Source organism: Chelonia mydas, chromosome 21 (genome assembly GCF_015237465.2).
Source record: "Chelonia mydas isolate rCheMyd1 chromosome 21, rCheMyd1.pri.v2, whole genome shotgun sequence".
Lineage (NCBI taxonomy): Eukaryota > Metazoa > Chordata > Testudines > Cheloniidae > Chelonia > Chelonia mydas.
The window spans coordinates 10345129-10365454 of NC_051261.2; the positions used below are offsets into that span (position 1 = coordinate 10345129).

At 50.7% G+C, this 20326-nt stretch overlaps 1 protein-coding gene across 5 annotated transcripts in view; it reads right to left on the reverse strand.

The window, feature by feature from the left end:
- The window catches only part of GRM4 (glutamate metabotropic receptor 4), a 245303-nt gene that overhangs the window by 27338 nt on the left and 197639 nt on the right, over positions 1-20326 (reverse strand). For 2 of the 5 annotated variants that reach the window (XM_043533671.1, XM_037885170.2), the window contains 3 exons: positions 16420-16620; positions 11079-11215; positions 1533-2468 (listed from right to left, as the gene is read on the reverse strand). In XM_043533671.1, the coding sequence (XP_043389606.1) occupies positions 1533-2468; positions 11079-11215; positions 16420-16620 (1274 nt within the window). Of the gene's footprint in view, positions 1-1532; positions 2469-11078; positions 11216-16419; positions 16621-20326 lie in introns of those variants that run through there. The other 3 variants (XM_043533672.1, XM_037885171.2, XM_043533673.1) reach the window with 2 other exon arrangements.

Sequence of the window (20326 nt, forward strand, 5' to 3'; positions counted from 1 at the left end):
CATAGCTCACCTCCGGGCTGAGCTTAAGCACAGAAATACCAGCCAAACAGGATGGTATTTACCTACCGCAGGCTGGGAATCTCCCCAGGATTCCCAGCAGAACCACCAGCCATTAGCTGCGTTTCCAGAAACGAGGTTACTCTCGGGCTCAGGCAATGGTGGGCAGCCAGAACACGTGCAGCAGCAGGACACCTGGCCCCCTTACAGCTTCTGCTCAGAGACTCAGCATCCTGACAATGGCAGCAGTCAGGACTAGCGGCACATCCCATTTCTCAGCACCAGGGACGTTAACAACAGTCAGGGAGATGCTGAGTCACCCTTACCCCCCAAGAGGCACACTCGGGAGCTGAGGGTGCTCAGCACCACGCAGGATCTGGCCTTTAATCTGTAGCTTAAGCAGGAGTGGAGGGAGGATGAGTGAAGTAACGGTGTAAGCCACTAGCAAGTGTCTCCCTTGGTGCCCAATCCTCAGAGGATAGGAGTTTGCTACAGCCCCAGGGAGGGAGCTTTAGCTCAAGCTGTAGCAGCTCGTCCTTTTAACTCTGGAGGTCCCCAGCTCAATCCCAAGTGTGTTGGCCAAGATGGGGGGCATCACACGTGTGGGGGCTCATCCAGCCGGAGAGGGGGACCTCTAACACACGTTCACCGGTGGGTTATATAATCAGACAAGCACCAAGCAATAGGAGGTGCTGCTTGTCCATCCGGAGGGCATATACAGGTTGGGTAGGGGGGGCCTTTGCACCTGGCTTTGGTCAGTGTTAGGGCTGTGGGGTATATTAAGGGCACTGCCAATAACTCTGGGGGTGAGGGCACAGCCATGAACCGTTGGGGAGATCTCCCACCCATGCCCACTTGGTCTGCACATGCAGGAATGGTGCCAATAGCAGCCAGACTCCAGATGTGCTAGGATGCTCAGACTGGGGAGAGGGTTGTGATACCCATCGACCGTGGGAGCAGGAATTTCCAGGTGCCAGGGAGAACCATGCACGGCTATCTCACTCGCCCAGGCTCTGCCTCCGCCAGACTCCCTTCATCCTGGGCCACAGTCCTGTGTGTGACAACTTCAGCCAGCACAGCCCAGTAGGACCCACACTGCCTGCCTTTCAACACAGCCTCATCTGACAGGGAGGAGATGGGGAGGAGTGCAGAAAGAGAGAGAGAATGAGAAATACTGGGGAAGAGAGAGTGATAAAGAGACACACACAGGGAGAAGGAAAAGGGGGAAAAGTGAAATAAGAGCACAAGAAAGATGGCGTGAAAGACAGAAGAGGGCAGGAGGAAAGGAAGACAGAGCAAGAGGGAGAACCAGCAAAGGCAGTGAGTTCACTCTAGTCTGGCAGGTCTCCAGTGGGAGGGGAAGCTCCCTTACCCACTGAGATCCAGAAGGCTCACAGGGGGAAACCATCACCCCTCACTCTGGACATGTTGCTCCCCGCACCTTGCGTTCTTATCCCGTTACCTTCCAGCAAAGTGGGGGAGATGGGGCATGAACCAAACCCACAGGCTCCCCCCAACCTGCCCGTCCCTCTTACCTTTTCCGCCGACTGTGACGTCCCAAAAAATATGGGGATGAAGGCTAACCAGACGATGCAGGTCGTGTACATGGTGAACCCGATGGGTTTGGCTTCATTAAAGGTCTCCGGAACCCCGCGGGTCTTAATGGCGTACACTGTGCACGTCACCATGAGGAGCATGCTGTACCCCAGCAAACAGATGAGGGACAGGTCGGAAATGTCACATTTGAGGATACCCCGGGCAAAGAGGGGGTCCGTAGTCCGCTGGTCCTCAAAGTCAATGATGGAGTGAGAAGGGTCCACGATGAACCAGACGCAGACGCCCATCAGCTGCAGGGAGATGAGGCTGAAGGTGATGACCAGCTGGGAGGCGGGGCTGATGAAGCGCGGGGCGCTGACCGACTTCTTGCCCTGCTCAAAGATGCGGTAGATGCGGTTGGTCTTGGTGAGCAGGGCCGCGTAGCTGATGCTCATGCCCAGCCCCAGGAAGATACGCCGCAGCGAGCAGGTGCCCATGCTGGGCTCGGCGATCATCAGGAAGGTGGTGGCGTAGCAGAGGAAGATGCCCGTCAGCAGCACGTAGCTGAGCTCCCGCCCCGAGGCCTTGACGATGGGCGTGTCGTTGTAGCGCACGAACGTCACCACCACAAAGAGGGTGGCGATGATGCCCATGAGGGCGATGAAAACGGGCACCACGGCCCAGGGCGAGCTCCACTCCAGCTTGACGATGGGGATGGGGACGCAGCTGGTGTGGTTCTCGTCGGGGCGCTCGTTAAAGCGGCACATCTTGCAGTGGAACTCATCCAGCTGGTACTGGTAGCCGTCGCAGCGCTCGCAGTGCCAGCAGCACGGGATGCCCTTCACCAGCTTCTTCCTCTCGCCCGGCTTGCACGGCTGGCTGCAGATGGAGCTGGGGAGCTGGTGGGCCGCCCCGGGCCAGTGCATGCGCTCGATCTGCGGGAAGAGAGAGGAGAGGCCTCGCTGATCAACAAGGAACTCAGTCCTTTGAGTGCACAAGGGGCAGGTAACAGACCCGCTGTGAACACAGTGTTGGGTGACAAGTGTTGGGTGAGCTTGCCTCAGGCAGCCTGAATGATGCACCTCACTCCTGACCTGCCATCCCCTTGGCTATTGTATCCATGGGCTCTCCAAGAGCTTTGCAGCACCCCCTGATATTCCGGTCCTAAACTCCTTCCCCCCAGCTCTACTGTTGCCCCCCATTGCCTCCCTGCTACTCTGCCCTTGCCCCCCATCCTCACAGCCCCCACACACACTGCAGCTCTGCCAACACACGTGTTTCCTGACCTGCATTCCCTCCTATGTGTCTCCCTGTTCTTCCTTCACCTTTTCTTACACACAGACTTGTTTTATGAGGGGGACAAATATGCGCAGGGGTGTGAAGCTGAATCCCCCAAACTCATGTCACTGGTAGCCTAAGGGCTTGTCCACTTGGGGAGTTTAAACCGGATTAAGTCAAGTTAAAATCGAGTTAGTCCACTCTATCATTTTTGTGCCTGCAATGCCACTGCAAACTACTTTGGCAGTCTCCCAACAGCTACCCCACACTGCGTTGTGCACGACCTTTACTGATCTCCCCTGCTCGGGGGTCAAGTTGACTGGATGTGCCCTCCCCGATATGTATGATGTGTGACAGGGTCGGGCCAGATGGCTATAGGAGAGTAAGGGAAGGCAGATAATATTAACCCCAGGCTAAGTAGGTCCCTTTTCCCTGGGTAAGGTAACAGGGAAGGTTCCAGAACAATCAGGAAACTTCTGGACGCAATTAAGACAGGCTGATTAGAACACCTGCAGCCAATCAAAAAGCTGCTAGAATCAATTAAGGCAGGCTAATCAGGGCACCTGGGTTTAAAAAGGAGCTCACTTCAGTTTGTGGTGTGCGTGCGAGGAGCTGGGAGCAAGAGGCACTAGGAGCGGAGAGTGAGAACGCGGACTGTTAGAGAACTGTGGTGTACAAGCATTATCAGACACCAGGAGGGAGGTCCTATGATGAGGATAAAGAAGGTGTTGGGAGGAGGCCATGGGGAAGTAGCCCAGGGAGTTGTAGCTGTCGCACAGCTGTTCCAGGAGGCACTCTAGACAGCTGCATTCCACAGGGCCCTGGGCTGGAACCCGGATTAGAGGGCAGGCCCGGGTTCCCCCCCAAATCCTCCCAACTCCTGGTCAGACACAGGAGTCTACCTGGACTGTGGGTTCAGAAAAACGGCCAAGCTGAGGGCTGCCGTGAAGCTCCAAGGCGAGCAAATCCGCCAATAAGCGCAAGACCCACCAAGGTAGAGCAGGAACTTTGTCACAGATGCTACATTTTTTCCATTAGTTCCTGGATTCAAATAAACTACAACAGCTGTGATAATACCCAAGAAGCCCTATAGCACGCCTCGAACGGCCGCGTGGAGCCATGCCGAGGTGCTGGATCCCATCGGCAGCTGGGGAGAAGCACCGATGCTGGAAGCGCTCATGCCAGCCACTGCAATAAAGACCTTTTCTATGGACATTGCTGGGCAGATGACTGCAAGGGGCTCTGACCAGAATGCCAAACTGCGCTAGGTGAAGAGCAAACCGCTCAGGAGAACATACATTAAAACAAGAGATGACAGGAAAAGGTCCAGCGGGAAACATGTAACTGGTCCATTTTTTGAAGCGCTGGACAGGACTTTCCACAATTACATGACCACCCAACCCAGGCAGATAGCGGAGACTCCTGCCCACTAACATCACCTGTCCCCTCCAAGGATAACCAGCAAGACGCATCGGAGGAAGAGCTCAAGGAGGCCAACGAAGAGATCTCCCGGGAAAGCCAGGATCTCTTCGGGACCAAGTACACCTTGATGCCAGCCATGTAGAAGACAAGCCCCATTTCTGCCTTGCAGCAATCAACCCCAATTCCCAGGCAGTACAGCCCAGACCGGAACGGAGGAGGCTGATCCTACGGAGGGAACCTCAGCATGTACGTTTTTATTATTATAATTTTTTTAAATAACAAAATATTTAAATGTTAATGTATTATGATGATGCCATCCTACCATGCTAGCTTCTGTTCCAGGCGTCCCATGGCCACCGCCCTTGTAGGTGGTTGTGAGCGAGAAGCCTTTCTGAAGCTGAGGTCCCCGCCTCCCTCCATCGATCCACATTTTCTGTTCAGACCCCTGGCTCCCCTTTCCAAAATGGCGGCTCTGCCGGCCAGGCTATCAGCCTCCATCTCATGCTAAAGCCCCAACTATTGACCGTTTTCAGACCCACATTTTAGGGGGCACTTGCCCCTACCTATTTTCTTCTCCCCTTCCCTCAGTTGTCCTGCCCGGCAAACACCTGCCCTCCCGCTCACACCCTGTTTGCCAGTTCACAATGGTGGCTGGCAACATGGCACAGCTCTAGCCTCTACGCCATTGCCATCTGTGGCAGATTTGCCTCATGCCTATGCCTAGGGAGGTTGTGGAATCTCCATCATGGGAGGTTGTGGAATCTCCATCACTGGAGATTTTTAAGAGCAGGTTAGACAAACACTTGTCAGGGATGGTCTAGATAATAGTCCTGCCGTGAGTGCAGGGGACTGGACTAGATGATCTTTCAAGGTCCCTTCCAGTCCTGTGATTCTATAATGTGATCCTTTATGTGACAGGGGACTGTGGTTACAGCAAAAGAAGCTTTTACGTGAGGTAGACATGAGCACTGCATGCCTGTAAAGCTACAGAGAGTACAGCTTGCCACTGAGGTAGAAATGCCCTGTAACGTGCATTCTTACAATGAAACAGCTTTGCTGTGGGGATAGAAAAGCTTTTCACGGCTTTTCACAGGCTTACATACAGAAAGATCGGGAACAGTGAATGCGTCAGGCAATCGTTGTGAAAGCCTATCTGTTTTCCTCTGCCCTCTCACCCAATCTGCAGGGGCGATAAAGCAAAATCTTCGGCTGGAAAAATTCTCAGTTTTTGTCCAGACATTATGAGGATTGGCGGCACAGCCATTCCCTAAGATAACTCCCAACTCCTGTCCACTCCTGCAGCACTTCCAGGGGACCATCTTGGGACCATCAGGAGCATCTCTCATTGGTTGGCCCTTCATCTTCTTAAATAAAGCCATTCTCTGCCTTTTAGGCCTGGTCTACGCTACAAAACTTAGGTCGGCAGAAGTTGCCCTAAGTTGACCTAATAATGTATGCGTCTACACTACCAGGTCCCTTCCACCGACCTAAGTCGCCTGTAACATTGACTTCTGTACTCCACATCTGCAAGAGGCATAGCACTTAATTCAATGTTGATGGGTCAATAGAGAGGCAGCGTAGATGCAGCACCAGTCACCTGCCTCAGCAAGTCATCCAGAGTCAGCACAGCCTAAAAGGGAGGTATCCAGCTTGCCCCCATGTTCACCCCACTAATCCCTCTGATGCCACATAAGCACCTCTGAGGCAAAACCAACCCGGGAACATAATTCCCGACTGCAACCCCATTAAATCCCCCTTCCCCAGCCACCAAGATACAATGGCAAAGCCGAACAGACAAAAATCCCAGTGCACACATCATTTACCATCTCCGAGGTTCCCCCAAGCCTGAGAAGAATCGCAGTGGGGTAAAGCCAGAAATAGATACAAACCCCCACACAAACACTGTCACAGCCTGTCTAGAATACAAACAATAACCACTTGTGATTTATTTACTACTCCCACATCCCCGGCACCTGCCCTGGCCAAGCCCCCAAGGACAGGGATCATCAATGGCTGAGTGTCTGGCCAACATCAGGGGAGGGGAAACTCCTGATGAAAAGTTCACGGACATCACTGCAAAGCCCCCAAACTGCTGGACACAGCAGAGAGGTGAGGGCAGTATCTGAGGATGGAGAGGGAAGCAGACAAGGACATCTCCAAGGAGATCACTGCAGTGGCCAAGGAGAGTGTGGCAGTTGCCAGGGAAAGCATCGTCATGGCCAAAGACTGTATAGAAAGACCGAGGGAAATGGAGAGGCAACTTCTGGAAGTGATACAAAGCTAAAATGCCCAGTTGCCGCATGGATTACTATTTGGGCAGCAGGCAGTAAAGTCCTGCAAACCGGCACCCCAGCCACATTATGCAGCCCCTGGGCAATGCAGGCCACTGGCAACAACAAGAACTCATCCCACCATGCCACCAAATTGTGCTCCCAAAGAGGCCATTCCCTTCACAGACCGTAGCCCAGGGCACTCAGAACCATGGCAACTGGGACCCCAGCTCTTCTGAGCCCTCTATCGCCCCTGGTAACGTCAAGCCTTGGCACTCCACTCCAGAAGGCCCGTGAACCAGAAGAAGCCGAGCCAAGGGGTAAACTCATCTGTGGCTTTAAGCCCCCACACCACCCCTTGCATTGTGCCTCGTTCTTGCTGCTCTGTTTTGTGGCTGGTTTAATGAAATGGTTCCTTGTCGCTACAGAATAGACTGCTTTTTAATGTGTCATTTAATAATTAAAAGCAATTGGTTTATTATCATTTCAGTTCAAGGTTCATTTCTCTTTGTTACATATAGATTGTTTAATCATGAAAACATCTTTCATAAGGTGCTGACTGTTTCTTTTCCACAGAAAGTCCTTCAGTTTGCACTAATTCATACGGTTTTACACCACCAGGCAGGCAAAGACACAAGATACAATAGGGACTGCCACAGCGTTACATTCCCACGACTCAAACCCTGAACTGCTCAAAAAACTTCCAACTCTCCCTTCCCCCAGGTTAACAGCTAGATGTACAGCTGCACGACTTCGGGCCTGAGACGCAGAAGAAGAGCAACCTGACAACATTGCCCCGGCTGCTTGTATTTTGTATTGTACACCTACTGGCTACTGCAGAATACAATGTGTTGCTATACACTTGGAAATGTTTGTTTTTAATGCTGTTTCCAAACTAGTCCACCAACAGCACCATCTTCCTTTCGAACAGCCAAACGCACACTCTGCTGCCATTCCCTGAGACTGGAGTGAAACAGCTCTTTCCTTCTGTCCAAGCAGCCTGCAACCGGCTTCATTAGCCAGGGAAGCAGAGGATGAACTGGAGGAAATGTCCACGCCGTTAATGTCTGTCGTGTTCCTGAGGGCAACCAGCCCTTTCTCCATTAAGATCAATTAAGCGGCGTTCCAAAATCTCCTCGTGTTGTGATCCCTTGCAGAACACCCTGCGTTTATGTCTGCAAATCTACCACGGTGGGGCAACCAGCCTGCAGAGCACCACGGAGAAATACCCCTTTGCGTTTATGAATTCTGAACCCTGAGTGGGGGTAGAGCAAATAATAGGCACCTGGGTCCCATCAGATGCCCCGATACAGTTTGGGAACCTACTTGCGCAGAGCCATCAGCAAACTCCTGACCATTACCAAGCTTCAGAACCCGGTGCTACAACCTCTCTTCCACGGCTTCCCACACCTGCATGACCATAACCCCAATGGTCAATCTCCCTGCACCCTACTGGTGCGCTATGGACCGGTTGCATTTGGGGGTGGCCAGCTTCCAGATGCCAGTGGTGACCCACTTCTCCATGGGTACGGGGCACCGCATGTTGGCATGCTGCTACTGCAGCTCCCGGGGTTAGTTCAGCACATATCTCAAAAAAGAAGTTTGCCTTCTCCATCCTGAAATTCTCTCGCAACTTCCTGTTAGCTCAGAACAAACTTCCCCCGCCAATCCCACGCCCAAAAGTGTCGCTGCATGGTGTGAGGCTGCTCCAGGAATCAGTCCAGTACTATCACTTGCTTGGTGTCTTCTTCGGTTTCTTCATTCTCGCCCCGGTTCCACCAGCACTGAAAACCCTCCTGCTGCAGGAGGAGCTGCTACTGTGATATCAACTGGTCGCTGGTTCAGTGGGCCAAGTCCAAAGCCAAATTCATCCAGCTTTGAGTGCTGAAATACCCCTCAAGTGGCCACTGCATATTCAAGGTTGCCAGCATAGTGGCATGGAGAATTGTTGGGCCCACGCTGGCTGGCAGGATTACAAAAATGGCGCTAGCCCCCCCAGAAAGAAAGTACGGGGTGGAAACAGATGAATCATGGGATTTTTTTTAAATGTGAATTCACCTGGCTGCTACGCTGCATCCCACTATTCACGGTGAGAAAAATCCCAGAATGCACACTGCTCAGCAGTGAAGCAAAGCACCATGGGACAGCCTCCTAGAAAGCCACGCCCTGAGTCTGCAGCAAACCGCCTCCATAGGTACACAATGACATGAACCGATAGAGGGCACATCATCCCGTGTGTACGCTGCTTGCATATTGCGCGTGAACTGACGCGCATCAAAAAGCTGCAGATGAAATCCCCCAAGTAGACAAGCCGTAAGATAGATAAGACTCCAGGTCCCCAGAATGGCAATGCTAGTGCATTCGTCTCCTAGCATGCCCCTCTGTGCTCACCATTACAGAGAACTGTGCAAGAGGGTGGAGCTCTGAGGTCCAAATGATCTCAGCCGTCCCAGAGGGCTAATGGGCTCACATGGGCATAACCACTGGAAAACGCAGGCTCTAGGCAGTCAATTGTTCCCTCAAGATGCGTCAAGCATCTTCTATTCTGAGTGGGCAGCTTGAGAGGGTCAGAACCCAATACTTCCTCCCCTTACAGTCAGCAGAAGGACTGACTACCTCACAGGCATAGTTTGACTTCTGTATTTGGAGGGGCAGCTGCAGTCAGACCAATGGGGCTGCATGTGGGAGTGGAGGGCAAGGGCAAATTCCATGCCTGCTGGAGGCTTGCAGTTTGGGGACAATGCCCACCTGCCCCCCTCCCCAAACTACACCCATGGACTATCCATGTTACCCACTTAGCTTACGCCTATACTTCAAGCTGGGTGTGTGATCCGCAGCTCAAGGAGACACACCCGCGCTAGCTCTGATTGAGACAACATGCTAAAAATAAAGGGTAACTGCAGCAGCAGAAGCAGCGGGAGGTTCTAGCCTTCCCAAGTACGATCTCATCTGCAACTATAGGGATGTACTCAGTGCGGCTAGCCCCTCCTGCTGTGGCTACAGTCTATTTTTAGCATGCTAGCTCCATCAGAGCTCGCGCAGGTCTGTCTCCTTGAGCTGGGAATCACACCCCAGACTGAAGTATAGGCAATGCCCTATGACACCTCTTGGGGCACGGATAAGAAGAAAGAGCCCTGCAGTTCAAAAGACAAGACTACACACCAGAGCAAAATAGCCCCTCAGCAGAGCTGGTCAGGAATTTTTTTGACAAAACTTTTTCCCATCAGAAAATACTGATTCGTCAAGGCTGAAACTTCCTGGGGAAGAGTCAGTTTCAACGAATTTCCTGTTTCGAAAAGAGTTGGGGGAAAAAGTCGATGTGAAATTGTTGAAATGTCTGTTTAAGACATTCTTGAAACCAAAAAGAGTTCCATTTTTCCATTTGAAATGACGTCTCCTTTGAAATTTTAAGTTAAAGAAAAAATAAAAAGGCAAAATTGAATCAGAATGTTTCCACTGACCCAATCCAATCTTTTTTTGAATTTTCACTTCACGAAAATTTTCAGGATTTTGACTTTTTGTCCAAATGTGCAAATGAGATTTTTCTGACATTTCAGTAACATTCTCAAGGGACAGGAAAACGTTCTCCTGCCCAGATCTCCCCATAATATTGCCAGAGCTACTAGCATTTAAAAAACAGGGGGAAAGATTAAATTGTTGCCTGAAAACCTATTCTTGGCTTCGATGATACAATAATGGCTTCTTTGAATATACTGCCATCCACCCCATGATGCCAAAGTACACAAATAACTTTACAGACCATACAGGGACCATTTCAGCAGGCAGTGAATTGCAGTCACCTCTGGGGTGAAAGGCGGCAAAGGCTACAGGCTGAGAATCATTGCTTTCATTAGTCCCCATTCAAAGACCCAACACAGCGCAAGCTGTGAGCCACAGGGGGAGAATAACGAGCCCCAAGGCCCAGAACAAGACAAGGGAAAAAATAAATTGTTTGGCCTACGTTACAAAATTGTGGCAACTTCTTCTTTGAAAAGCTCTAGCACCCCCCTGCTTTTGAGGAGGGACTTGCAATTAGACAGGGGAATGGTCTGTGTGTGTCAGCGATGTGCCTTTTGCCATCCATGTGAAAATCAGCCTGATTTGGGCAAAATTATAAACCCTTGGGGGAAAAAATAAGAGTGGAAAAGGAGCACGAGACCATGTAAGGAAACACAATATCATGATGCAGACACATAAGGGGGGTTGAAATAATGTAGCACAAGCAACTTCAACACTGGCATTCCCTACCTTTCGACTGCTTGATTTTGCAAACTTAATAATGTTCTTTTTACGTAGGGTTTGTTTGTTTGTTGCGGGGTCTGATATACCTTAACGGTGTATCAAGCACAGGCTGGGAATAATTTGGCACAATTAGTGGAATTCGTTGGTGTGTCTAGTTTCGGAATTCCCGGTCCCTTTAAGCCAGCTGCCATGTCACCTCTCTTCGACTAGTACAAAAGAATGCTCCCTAATGGAAGCTCTAGGGAAGCAGGGATAAAGCTGTTGCCCAGTCTCTTTGCTGGGACCATCTCCACTGACTCCACAGCCAAATGCAAAACCAGTCCAAGGTCTTACTTTTAAGTGCAGGTGATCGGTCCAGTGCCCAATGACTTTGTACTCAGCGGTGGAGTTTTTGATCTGGTATTGGTAGATGTCATAACGGCCAGGTGCATCTCCGTTCTCGTTAAACGTCACCGGAGTCCCAGCAATGCCTACAAGACAGGAAAGTTTTAACGTCAGAGCGTAAAACAACATCTGCTCCAATGCTGTGCAGTACGGCTGATCCATCTAGCGCAGTGTCCAATTCAACTCCTGCTAAAGTCAATGGGATCTTTGCTATTAACTTCAGCAGAGTCCTTAGATCAGAGGTGCTCAGACTATGGTCTGCGGCCCACTGCTCCATTCAGGTGGTCCACGGATAGTTCCCTCTAAGGTGCGTGCCTGGGCAGTCATGCCCGAGAGAATGAAGGGCTAACCATCTAATTAGTGGAGCCGCACAGGCGTGGCTCTGCTAATTAGGTGCCTGGACCCTGGACAAGACGCACCATTTACGGTGAGTTGGTGGTCTTCAGGGGGAATAGAGGGTAGGTGGGAGGGGGCAGTGAGGTGAGAAGAGGGGGTGGGGGGAATTGGGACGTACAGGGCTGTGGTGGCCAGGGAAAGAGGCGACTTTCTCCAGCTCCAAGGCTGTGGCTGTCGGGGAGACACCCCCTCCTTCCCAGCCCAGCTTGGGGCTGCCGCGGCTGGGGAGAAAGGGCACATCCATCGCATTAGAAAGGTAAGACTACGGATATTAAAATATGAGTTGTGTGCTTTTATTTGTAGAACAAAAAAACTTTAATTATTGTTTAGGTTTTTTCTTATATAGTGCTTTTATCCAAAGCACTTTACAATAGTTAGTTAACGGTACAAACAACATTTGGAAAGATCAGTAAGTGGTCCGCCGAGACCCTCCGCAATTTTCAAGTGGTCCGCGGAGAAAAAAAGTTTGAGAACCACTGCCTTAGATTATTTTCTTCTTCCATGGTCTCTTCCCAGTGTCATGCATTCTGGTGACATTTGATAAATACAATTTAAAAAATAAACCAGCCTTGCAAACCTGCCAGGACAATTTACCAGACTGTAGAGACAGAGGACAAACAGATACTTAGCTATTTGGTTACCATTAATTCCATAGTCAGACAATAATACATTTGCCTTCTAAACAAAGAGCACACCTGTCCCAATTTTTATTATTAACATTTGGCTAGAAATGCCTGGTCTGATAAATATGTGTAAACAGAAGTTTCACTCCATTTAATAAAATCACAGAAACAACACATCCTGGGAAGTATAAAGGGGCTCCCTCTTCAAATTGCCAACATCCTTTTAAACAGAGAGATTTGATGATTGTATTACCGCAGAAGGTTTCCCTAAACAAAAGCTCACTGTTGTACTGATGAGCGTAGAATTGTAGAAATGCAGGGCTGGAAGGGACCTCGAGAAGTCATCAAGTCCAGCCCCCTGCACTGCGGCTGGAACAAGTAAACCTAGAGCCTCCCTGACAGGGGTTTATCCAACCTGTTTTTAAAAGCCTCCAGTGACGGAGATTCCACCACCTCCCTTGGAAGCCCGTTCCAGAGCTTAACTACCCTGATAGTAAGTTTTTTCCTAATATCTAACCTAAGCCTCCCTTGCTGCAGAATAAGCCCATTACTGCTTGTCTTACCTTCAGTGGTCCTGGAGAACAATTGATCACCATCCTCTTTGTAACAGTCATTAGCATATTTGAAGACTTACCAGGTCCCCCCCGCCTCCGTCTTCTTTTTTCAAAACTAACCATGCCCAGTTGTTTTTTTTAAACCTTTCCTCACAGGTCAGGTTTTCTAAATCTCGTAGCATTTTTGTTGTTCTCCTCTGGACTCGCTCCCATTTCTCCACATCTCTCCTAAAGCGCGGTACCTGGAGCTGGACACAGCACTCCAGCGGTGGCCTCTTCTATGCCAAGTAGAGAGGAACAGTGACCTCCCATGTCTTACTTCCGACACTGATCGTTTCATCTCTGATATTTACCCGCAAGGATTTGTAAACTTGTTTAAATGTCCAAAATAAACAAATAGATAAAAAACAAATCCACTTGCACATGCAGATGAAGATCATGAAAAAACAAAAAGGCACGGAGTCAGATCCTCAGCTGGTATATGTCAGTGCAGCTCCTTTCAGCAACTGGCCTCCTCACCTGGCAACAACTACTTAATTGCCCTTGGCCAGCGGGTGATTAGAATTTGGTAAGGCTGAAATTAATTAATAAATATCACATCATCAGTGCCTAGATACTGCAGGGAGGGGGGTTGTTAGAAATTCCTTGGGCCTGATATGGAAGGCTGTTGGCCTGGCAATGGCAGAACCATTTGGACAGACTCCTGGGCTGGTATCCCCCAGCCTTGCACCTTGTGCAATCAGTCTTAGGCGCTAACTCAGCAAGGCATTTAAACATGCGTAAGTCCATCCCTCTTCAGCGAAGCATGGTGCGTCACTATTAGGAAGTGCTGAAGACTCATGGCCGGTGGGACGGGCGCATGAGCGTAGGTGCTTTGCCCAGTCAGGACGGCCTGTTGAATTGCAGCCTTAGGCCCCCATAGAACACCTCCAGATCAGAATTCTCCACCCACGCCGGTGGTAGCATTTCACACCCCCTTTGCATAAGTGCAAACGATTCTAAAAGGTGCCAAGCAGGGAGGGAAGCTGAGACGTTATGACAGAGAGGGGGGAGGGGAAAGACGGGGGGCACATTATTGAGAGAGAGAAGAGAGAAATGAGACTACAAAGTTATGTTGGCTTAACGACATCGCTCGGGGCTGTGAAAAACGTAATGCCCTGTGCAATCTAACTAAGCCAACCTATGGTCCAGTGTAGACACCGCTAGGTCAACAGAAGAATTCTTCTTTCCACCTACCTACTGCCTCCCGGAGAGGTGGATTTACTACAACGATGGAAAAATCCTTCCATCGCTGCAACAAGTGTCTACGCTCCAGTGCTGCAGCTGTCCTGCTGTAGCATTTCTGGCGTAGACACATCCAGAGAGAGGAGGACTAGAGTAGATGCCAGAAGAACTAATTCACTCCCATGTGGAAATCAGCCGGCTTTTCCTCACCTGTGTCATTTATCCGATCAAATCGTATTACCCGTGTAAAGCAGATTGCAAAGGGCACTCTGCAAGGCTCCCTCCCCACCCGCGAGCAGCCTGCACGGTCTCACACCATCTCCGGATGTCTGGGAGTCTCTTTCCTAAAGCACTGAATAATAAATCCATACACAGTGTCAGGGTATTGTGATGCTGTATCATTCATTCAGGAGGAGTGGTGATCTCCTCTCAACATTCAGCTACGGAGCTTGCCGAGGAAAAAACAACAACACGGCATCTCTCGCATTTAGATACAGGCTGGGCGAAAAGGGACTTCATGAAATGGAGGGGCTGGAAACAGTGGCTACAAGCAGGCTTAGCCCAGACAGATGCTGTGCATAATTTTTCTGCACAGTTCTGCTGGTACACCTCAATCTTGACCCACAGCCTCCCTTGCTATTCCAGCCACACACTTCCCCCTGCAAGCACTTAAACCTGACCTGCCGTTCTCCTGCTACTCCAGTCCTGGACCTCACACAGTTCTGCCAACTATATTTGAAGAGACACAGACAATGCGGGCAACCAACCGACCCATCCCTACCCCTGCTCCCTGAACACCCCATGCTATCTGATTCCTGAGGCTGGGGCTCTGCTCAACACAGGCTGCCAGGCAGGCACCACGCCTCGTGATGCAGGCCGACAAGGAGCAGAGATTAGTCATTAGGCTCCTGTAACTCGAGGCAGCCTTTGAATCCAGGCCCCTGGGGCTGCACTAACCCACTGCACTACTGAGCCCTTCAGATAAAGAAGCAGGGTTTGATTCAGACTTGGACTGAACAAGGGGATCTCCATTAGGGTCAGCGGCCCACAGAGCGAGGCAGAGGAGGGCGGAAGAAATATGATGGCTTGCCTTACTGACTGTCATGTTGGCAGCCCACTCCGCACTGGGCACGCCGGTCAGGGCAGACACCCTCCGTTTGCAAATGGCAGCTCAGCTGCCGGTCCCTCCCCTCCCCACAGCTCATTACGCTTGAAGTACAGACAGAGTGATTGGCTTTGACATTTCCTGCCACTCATGGGCAGCGGGGATTGCCCGAGCTTGGCACTCGGGGACGTAGCCCGGGAGGGAGAGTGGGTGGGAGCCGGGACGCAATACAAACACTTCAAAACAGTAGCGGCCAATGCTCAACCTGGGAGCCACACCAGCTGCTTGCGGCACAGAAACATTTCCTGCAGCACACAGGGGGTGGCTGCTGGAAGTGGGAGTTTTGCTGCCTATGGCTTTGCCACATTTAAAAAAAAAATTTTGCTTTCAAGTAAAATCAAATGAAGTGTGCAAATAAATACGAACACAAGAAGAGAACAGAAAACCAGGCAAGAGGGGAAGAAGGAAAAATAAATAAGGAAGACAGATTGCAGAGGAGATTGCAGGGGAGAGATAAATAGAAGTAATAAGAAGGAAGGGACAGAAAATGTTTATTAAAAAGATATAGTACAGGGAAGAGATGAGTTTCCAGAGGAGATCTGAAGGAAGACAAAGCGGTAGCAGAATGAATCAGACGAGGAGCTCATTTCAACAAAGGGGGAGAGGAAAGAGAGAGAAGGAATGGAAGTAGAACAAGGAACAGAAGCTAACAAAGAAAGGGTGGGGCTGTGTTAAGGCTTGAAGCTAGCACTGTAAAGGATTCAGGTTCGATTCCTGCTGCTGACTCCCTGTGTGACCTTGGAAAAAAAAACACCAGAGTTTTCGGGAAGGGTCAGCTCCTACTGTGCTCCTTGGATAAGTGTCCAGTGATGGGATTTTTGAAAGCTCCTACGTGACTCACGAGCACAAGTTTCATTGACTTCCTGGGTGCTCCTATGTCACTCTGGTGTTCTTTAAAATTCCTAGTTTTAATTTTCAGAAGCACTCAGCAGCTTGGGTGCTGAGCTCTTTTGAAAATCTGCTTCTTAATCACTCTGTGCCTCAGCTCCTTCGATAACATGGGAACAATAATAAAACCATGGAGCCTATTTAGATTGTAGGCTCTCTAGGGCAGGGACTGTCTCTCACTAGGTGTATGTGTACCTCAGCTGGGGCTTCTAGTTCCTGCCATAATACACATAATAAATAGAAAGTCCAGGCCGGGAGCAGAAGAGACCTGGTTCCACTTTCATTCACAGCCTTGTAGATCTAGAGTAACTCCAGTGACTTTAGCAGAGTCATTCTCCAGTCACTCAGAGCATAAATTGGTCCCTGTTCCTCTCTTACCACCCCCACTTCCCCCGCCATGTTGAAGGCCAGACAGCCTGACCCTCTGCGGACAGACAGACCTGAGAAGTTGACGTTGCGGATGTACTTGAGCAGCTCCACGCCGTCCACCGGGTCCATTCTGGGGCAAAGGCCGACCTTGCCGGGACACAGACTCTTGTGCATGTTGTGCAGGGCATGACCCATGGCGTACACGGCGTCAATGACGAACTGCACCTTCCCCTCCTGCTCATACGAGGAGTCCTGGCCGATCCGCTCGCGGTCTGCAAACACACAACGCGGGGCCATAGCAGCACCAGCTCACTGGTCGCTCCCCTCAACCAATCCCACCGCAGCCACCACACTTCCCAAGGTTCCTCCCACTAGGATTGGCGGAACCGGGAGCTGCCAATGGCCTCCCCCATTTCCTAGGGTTACTGCAAGGAAAGACTGAACTCAGGTCCGAGGGAGTTTCCCCAGAGCCAGCATATGTTCTCTAGTCCCTATGGTACCAAGTATCTGGGATGGGGATGGTACTACTGTACCTGGGAGCTCACTACAGACATTTATTGCTGCTAGAAGAAGCTGGCCCTTCTGCCTTACACCATTCCCGATACAGCCATGCTTGCGGGGTCTAGTAATGTAGAAAGGCTCTGATTTTAAGGGTGGCTCCCATTAAGTTCAGTCAAAGGCGCAGGTGCTCAGATGTTCTGAAAACCAGGCCAAATAATAAAGGGGCAGGAAGGACGGCCTTGCGGTTCAAAGCAGTGGACTCATGCAATCTACTCCCAGCTCTGCCTCGGACCTGCTGTGACACCTTAGACCAGTCACCAGGGGCCTGCTTTTTTCCAAGCAGATGATGTCTTGCAAATCCCATGACAGCGACTGGAGCTGGAGCTGTGGGTTCCCCACATCTGAGAATCTGCGCCCCAATTCCACTGAAAAACAGTCATTTCTTTGTCTGCCTTGTTTATTTCAATCATAAGCTCAAAGGAGCCTCATCATACCAGGCATATGTAGAGCACCTAGCACAACTGTTACAGATAATAACAGATAAGTCCTATCTAAATTCCTAGCTACAACTATTACTCTGATTCGAATACTCCCAAATACTGAGGTATATGTAATTCTGATCTGAAGTTTATACTCTGAGCACATCTCCAACACTAACATATATTTCTCTGGCTGTAGCTGTGAGCTGCTAGACATCTATTGTGCAGAAATTCCCCTAGGATGCATAGCAGCGTCATTTAATCACTTATAGTTGTTTCGCACTTCCATCTTAAACACTGATCTCTACTCTAAACCCCATAAAATTCTTCAGCTAGTTAGAACTCATCTTTCCCAGCCAGGAAGTTTATGGTACATAAACTTTACATGGTAAACAGCATCAGGCTGAAAACATAGTCCAAGCAAGCCGCAAACTCTTCATGCAACTTGAATGAGGCTGCAGTGGACAGTTCTGAAGCTGTGGCAAACTATAGCCAGTATCCAAAGCCCGAAGTCAGGTACCCATGGCTGGAGTGGAAAGATGTCATCTCACTGCACTGCAAGCACTGCCTCAGGGAGATACCTCCTCCAGCTCTGCCAAACTTCCCAGTACTGCGATAAACATTTTCAGGAAGTCCCACCTTCCGGAGGCAAGACATCCAGGAGCATTAGAATAACCTGGCAGAGCCTCTGCAAGCCATTAAAAGCGCAGAGCTGGTCACAGTTCCTTCCTAGTCAGTGTGATCACCATTATACGGGAGCCCTGAAATACTTAACTGGAAGGCAGGTAATGTGTTGCCCAGAGCTTATTTGGTACCACTAGACATGGCTGGAAAATTTCAAGTTTTCAGTGAAAAAAATCAAAACCTGAAATGCTTCAGTTCAAAGCCAAAATATTTCAGCTCTGAAATGCCACCGTGGTGCCTGATGGGAGTTGTAGTTCATGTGCCTCTGTAGGCCGGGCTCCCTGGTTGGACTACATCTCCCATGATGCATAATGGCTCACCCTCCCCCCCATGAATGGAGGTGCTGCCCCAGTGCATCCTGGGAGATGAAGTCCAATGGGAGAACCTGGCTCATGAGGCAACTGAACGACAACTTCCAGGAGGCACCGCGGTGGCGTTTCAGAATCAAATTAGTTTCATTTTCAGCCAAAACTGCTTCCCGCTTTCAGATGTTCTGTTTTTAGACCAAAAATGGAAATATCCCAGAGGAGGCAGATGCAGTTCATGTAAAATTCCATTTTGTTGAAATCCCCATTTTCAAAAACCAGCTTAGATAGCTGGCCAGCCCCGAGCAGAAGGCTGGATCCCTGATTGCCCATGGAGAGTCACAGCACTCTCCCTTCACGACGGGAAGATGCTCCCTGTACGCCTCTCCCTGGGGAGCTCAGGACTGTGGCTAGCTGCTAAATTCAGACCCCGTCCTGAGCTTCTCCTCCACTTCACCCCTGGGCCTGGCTTATGGAGTGTTTTATTTCCACCACACTAGAGCTGTCTGCAATTGGCACTGGGCCACACGGCACATATTCCCTGGCATCCCCGAGTTCACATACCCCAGTCACAGCTTGAGCTACAGCTTATGCAAATATCATCCATCCTCCAGCATGCTGTGCTCATCAATCTCACCATCAGCTGTGACAGTATCGGTCTCTCGGGAGCTATCCGCAGTGTGAAGGGACGGTCTGCGCAACATCCATCCCTAGCCACGCATCCTCTACCATGCTCTCCCCATCTCCCTCCCCATCCCCCTTGAACTCTCCTCCTCTCCTGCTCCCCCACCCGCCCTCTTCGCTCCCCCAGGCGCTGACCCACAGATTGATTCCCCACCTCCCTAGCCAGCCCTCGATGGTGGAATCGTTCAAGTGTGCAGTAATTACCAGCGACAGCTGCCTGCCTCTCCCTGTCATAACTGCTCCTAATGGGACTTGAAACATGTTAATCATTTAGCGAAAGACACCGATTAATGTAACATGCTGTTAATTAGAGCTAAGAAAGAGTCCCCCGGGGTGTGGCGCTGTGGCAGTGGGTGTCCGAGAGGGGTTTTCCCGCTACTCCGGCATCACAGCCAATAACAGAACCCTCCAGATGCCCAGCTGAGTGACACCTAGCGCAGGGGGCTAACGTCATGGGAGCTCGGCAAAGCAGATGGGGGCTTTAAACACAGAGCAAGGAGTGGGCTTTGTGAAGTGAGGGCCTGTGGGGAACCATCTGAGGGGGCATTCAGCTACCAGGCATGGTAGGAATGGTACTAGGGAGACACTGGGTGGGGACAGCGTGGGGGTGAATTTTGGGGGTGTGGTGCACTGGATTGTACATGTCAGCAGTTCCTTCCAGGGTGGATGATTCCAGGCCGGGCCTTAGGGAGACCCTGTGTGATAACTCCAGGCTGGGAGCCAGAGAGAACCACAGGGTCTGTCCGAGTCCAGCCGCCCGAGTCAAGAATCCCCTTTATATTCACTACGTCTCTTCTCTACCACTGGGGGGCTCGAGGAATTAGGCTACATGTGGCAGTCCCTGCACAAGGGAAAAATGTCCCCAGGCCACTCAGTACCCAACCCAGCCAGGTGCATGCCTCAGGAGATTGCAGCAGGAGATTAAGATTTGCAGCCAAAGGTTCAGAAGCCTCCAGTGCCTTGAGATGTGCTTCCGTCACCCCCCAAGCCATGGCGTAGCTGTGGGTGATGAAGGGTCTCTGCCCCTCCCCATTTCTAAGCAGCGCTGGCTGCAAGTTCCCAGCTCCCCACAGCACCCAGCCAAAGGGGCAGCATGCTGTGGTGAGGAAGAAGCTGCAAAGCACTATGAGGAATCCCTCCTGCACTACCTACTGGATTTCCCACTCCACTCTGTCTTCCCTACCCCACCCCGTTGTGCGAGGAACCAGGCCAAAAGCCCCCAAGATGTGCCAGGCGGGAGCCCCAGTGATTCTAGCCACAGCTAAGCCATGGGGCAATGCCAGATTTGATTTCCCCACAGGCAGGCCTGGAAGGGAGTCCCCTAG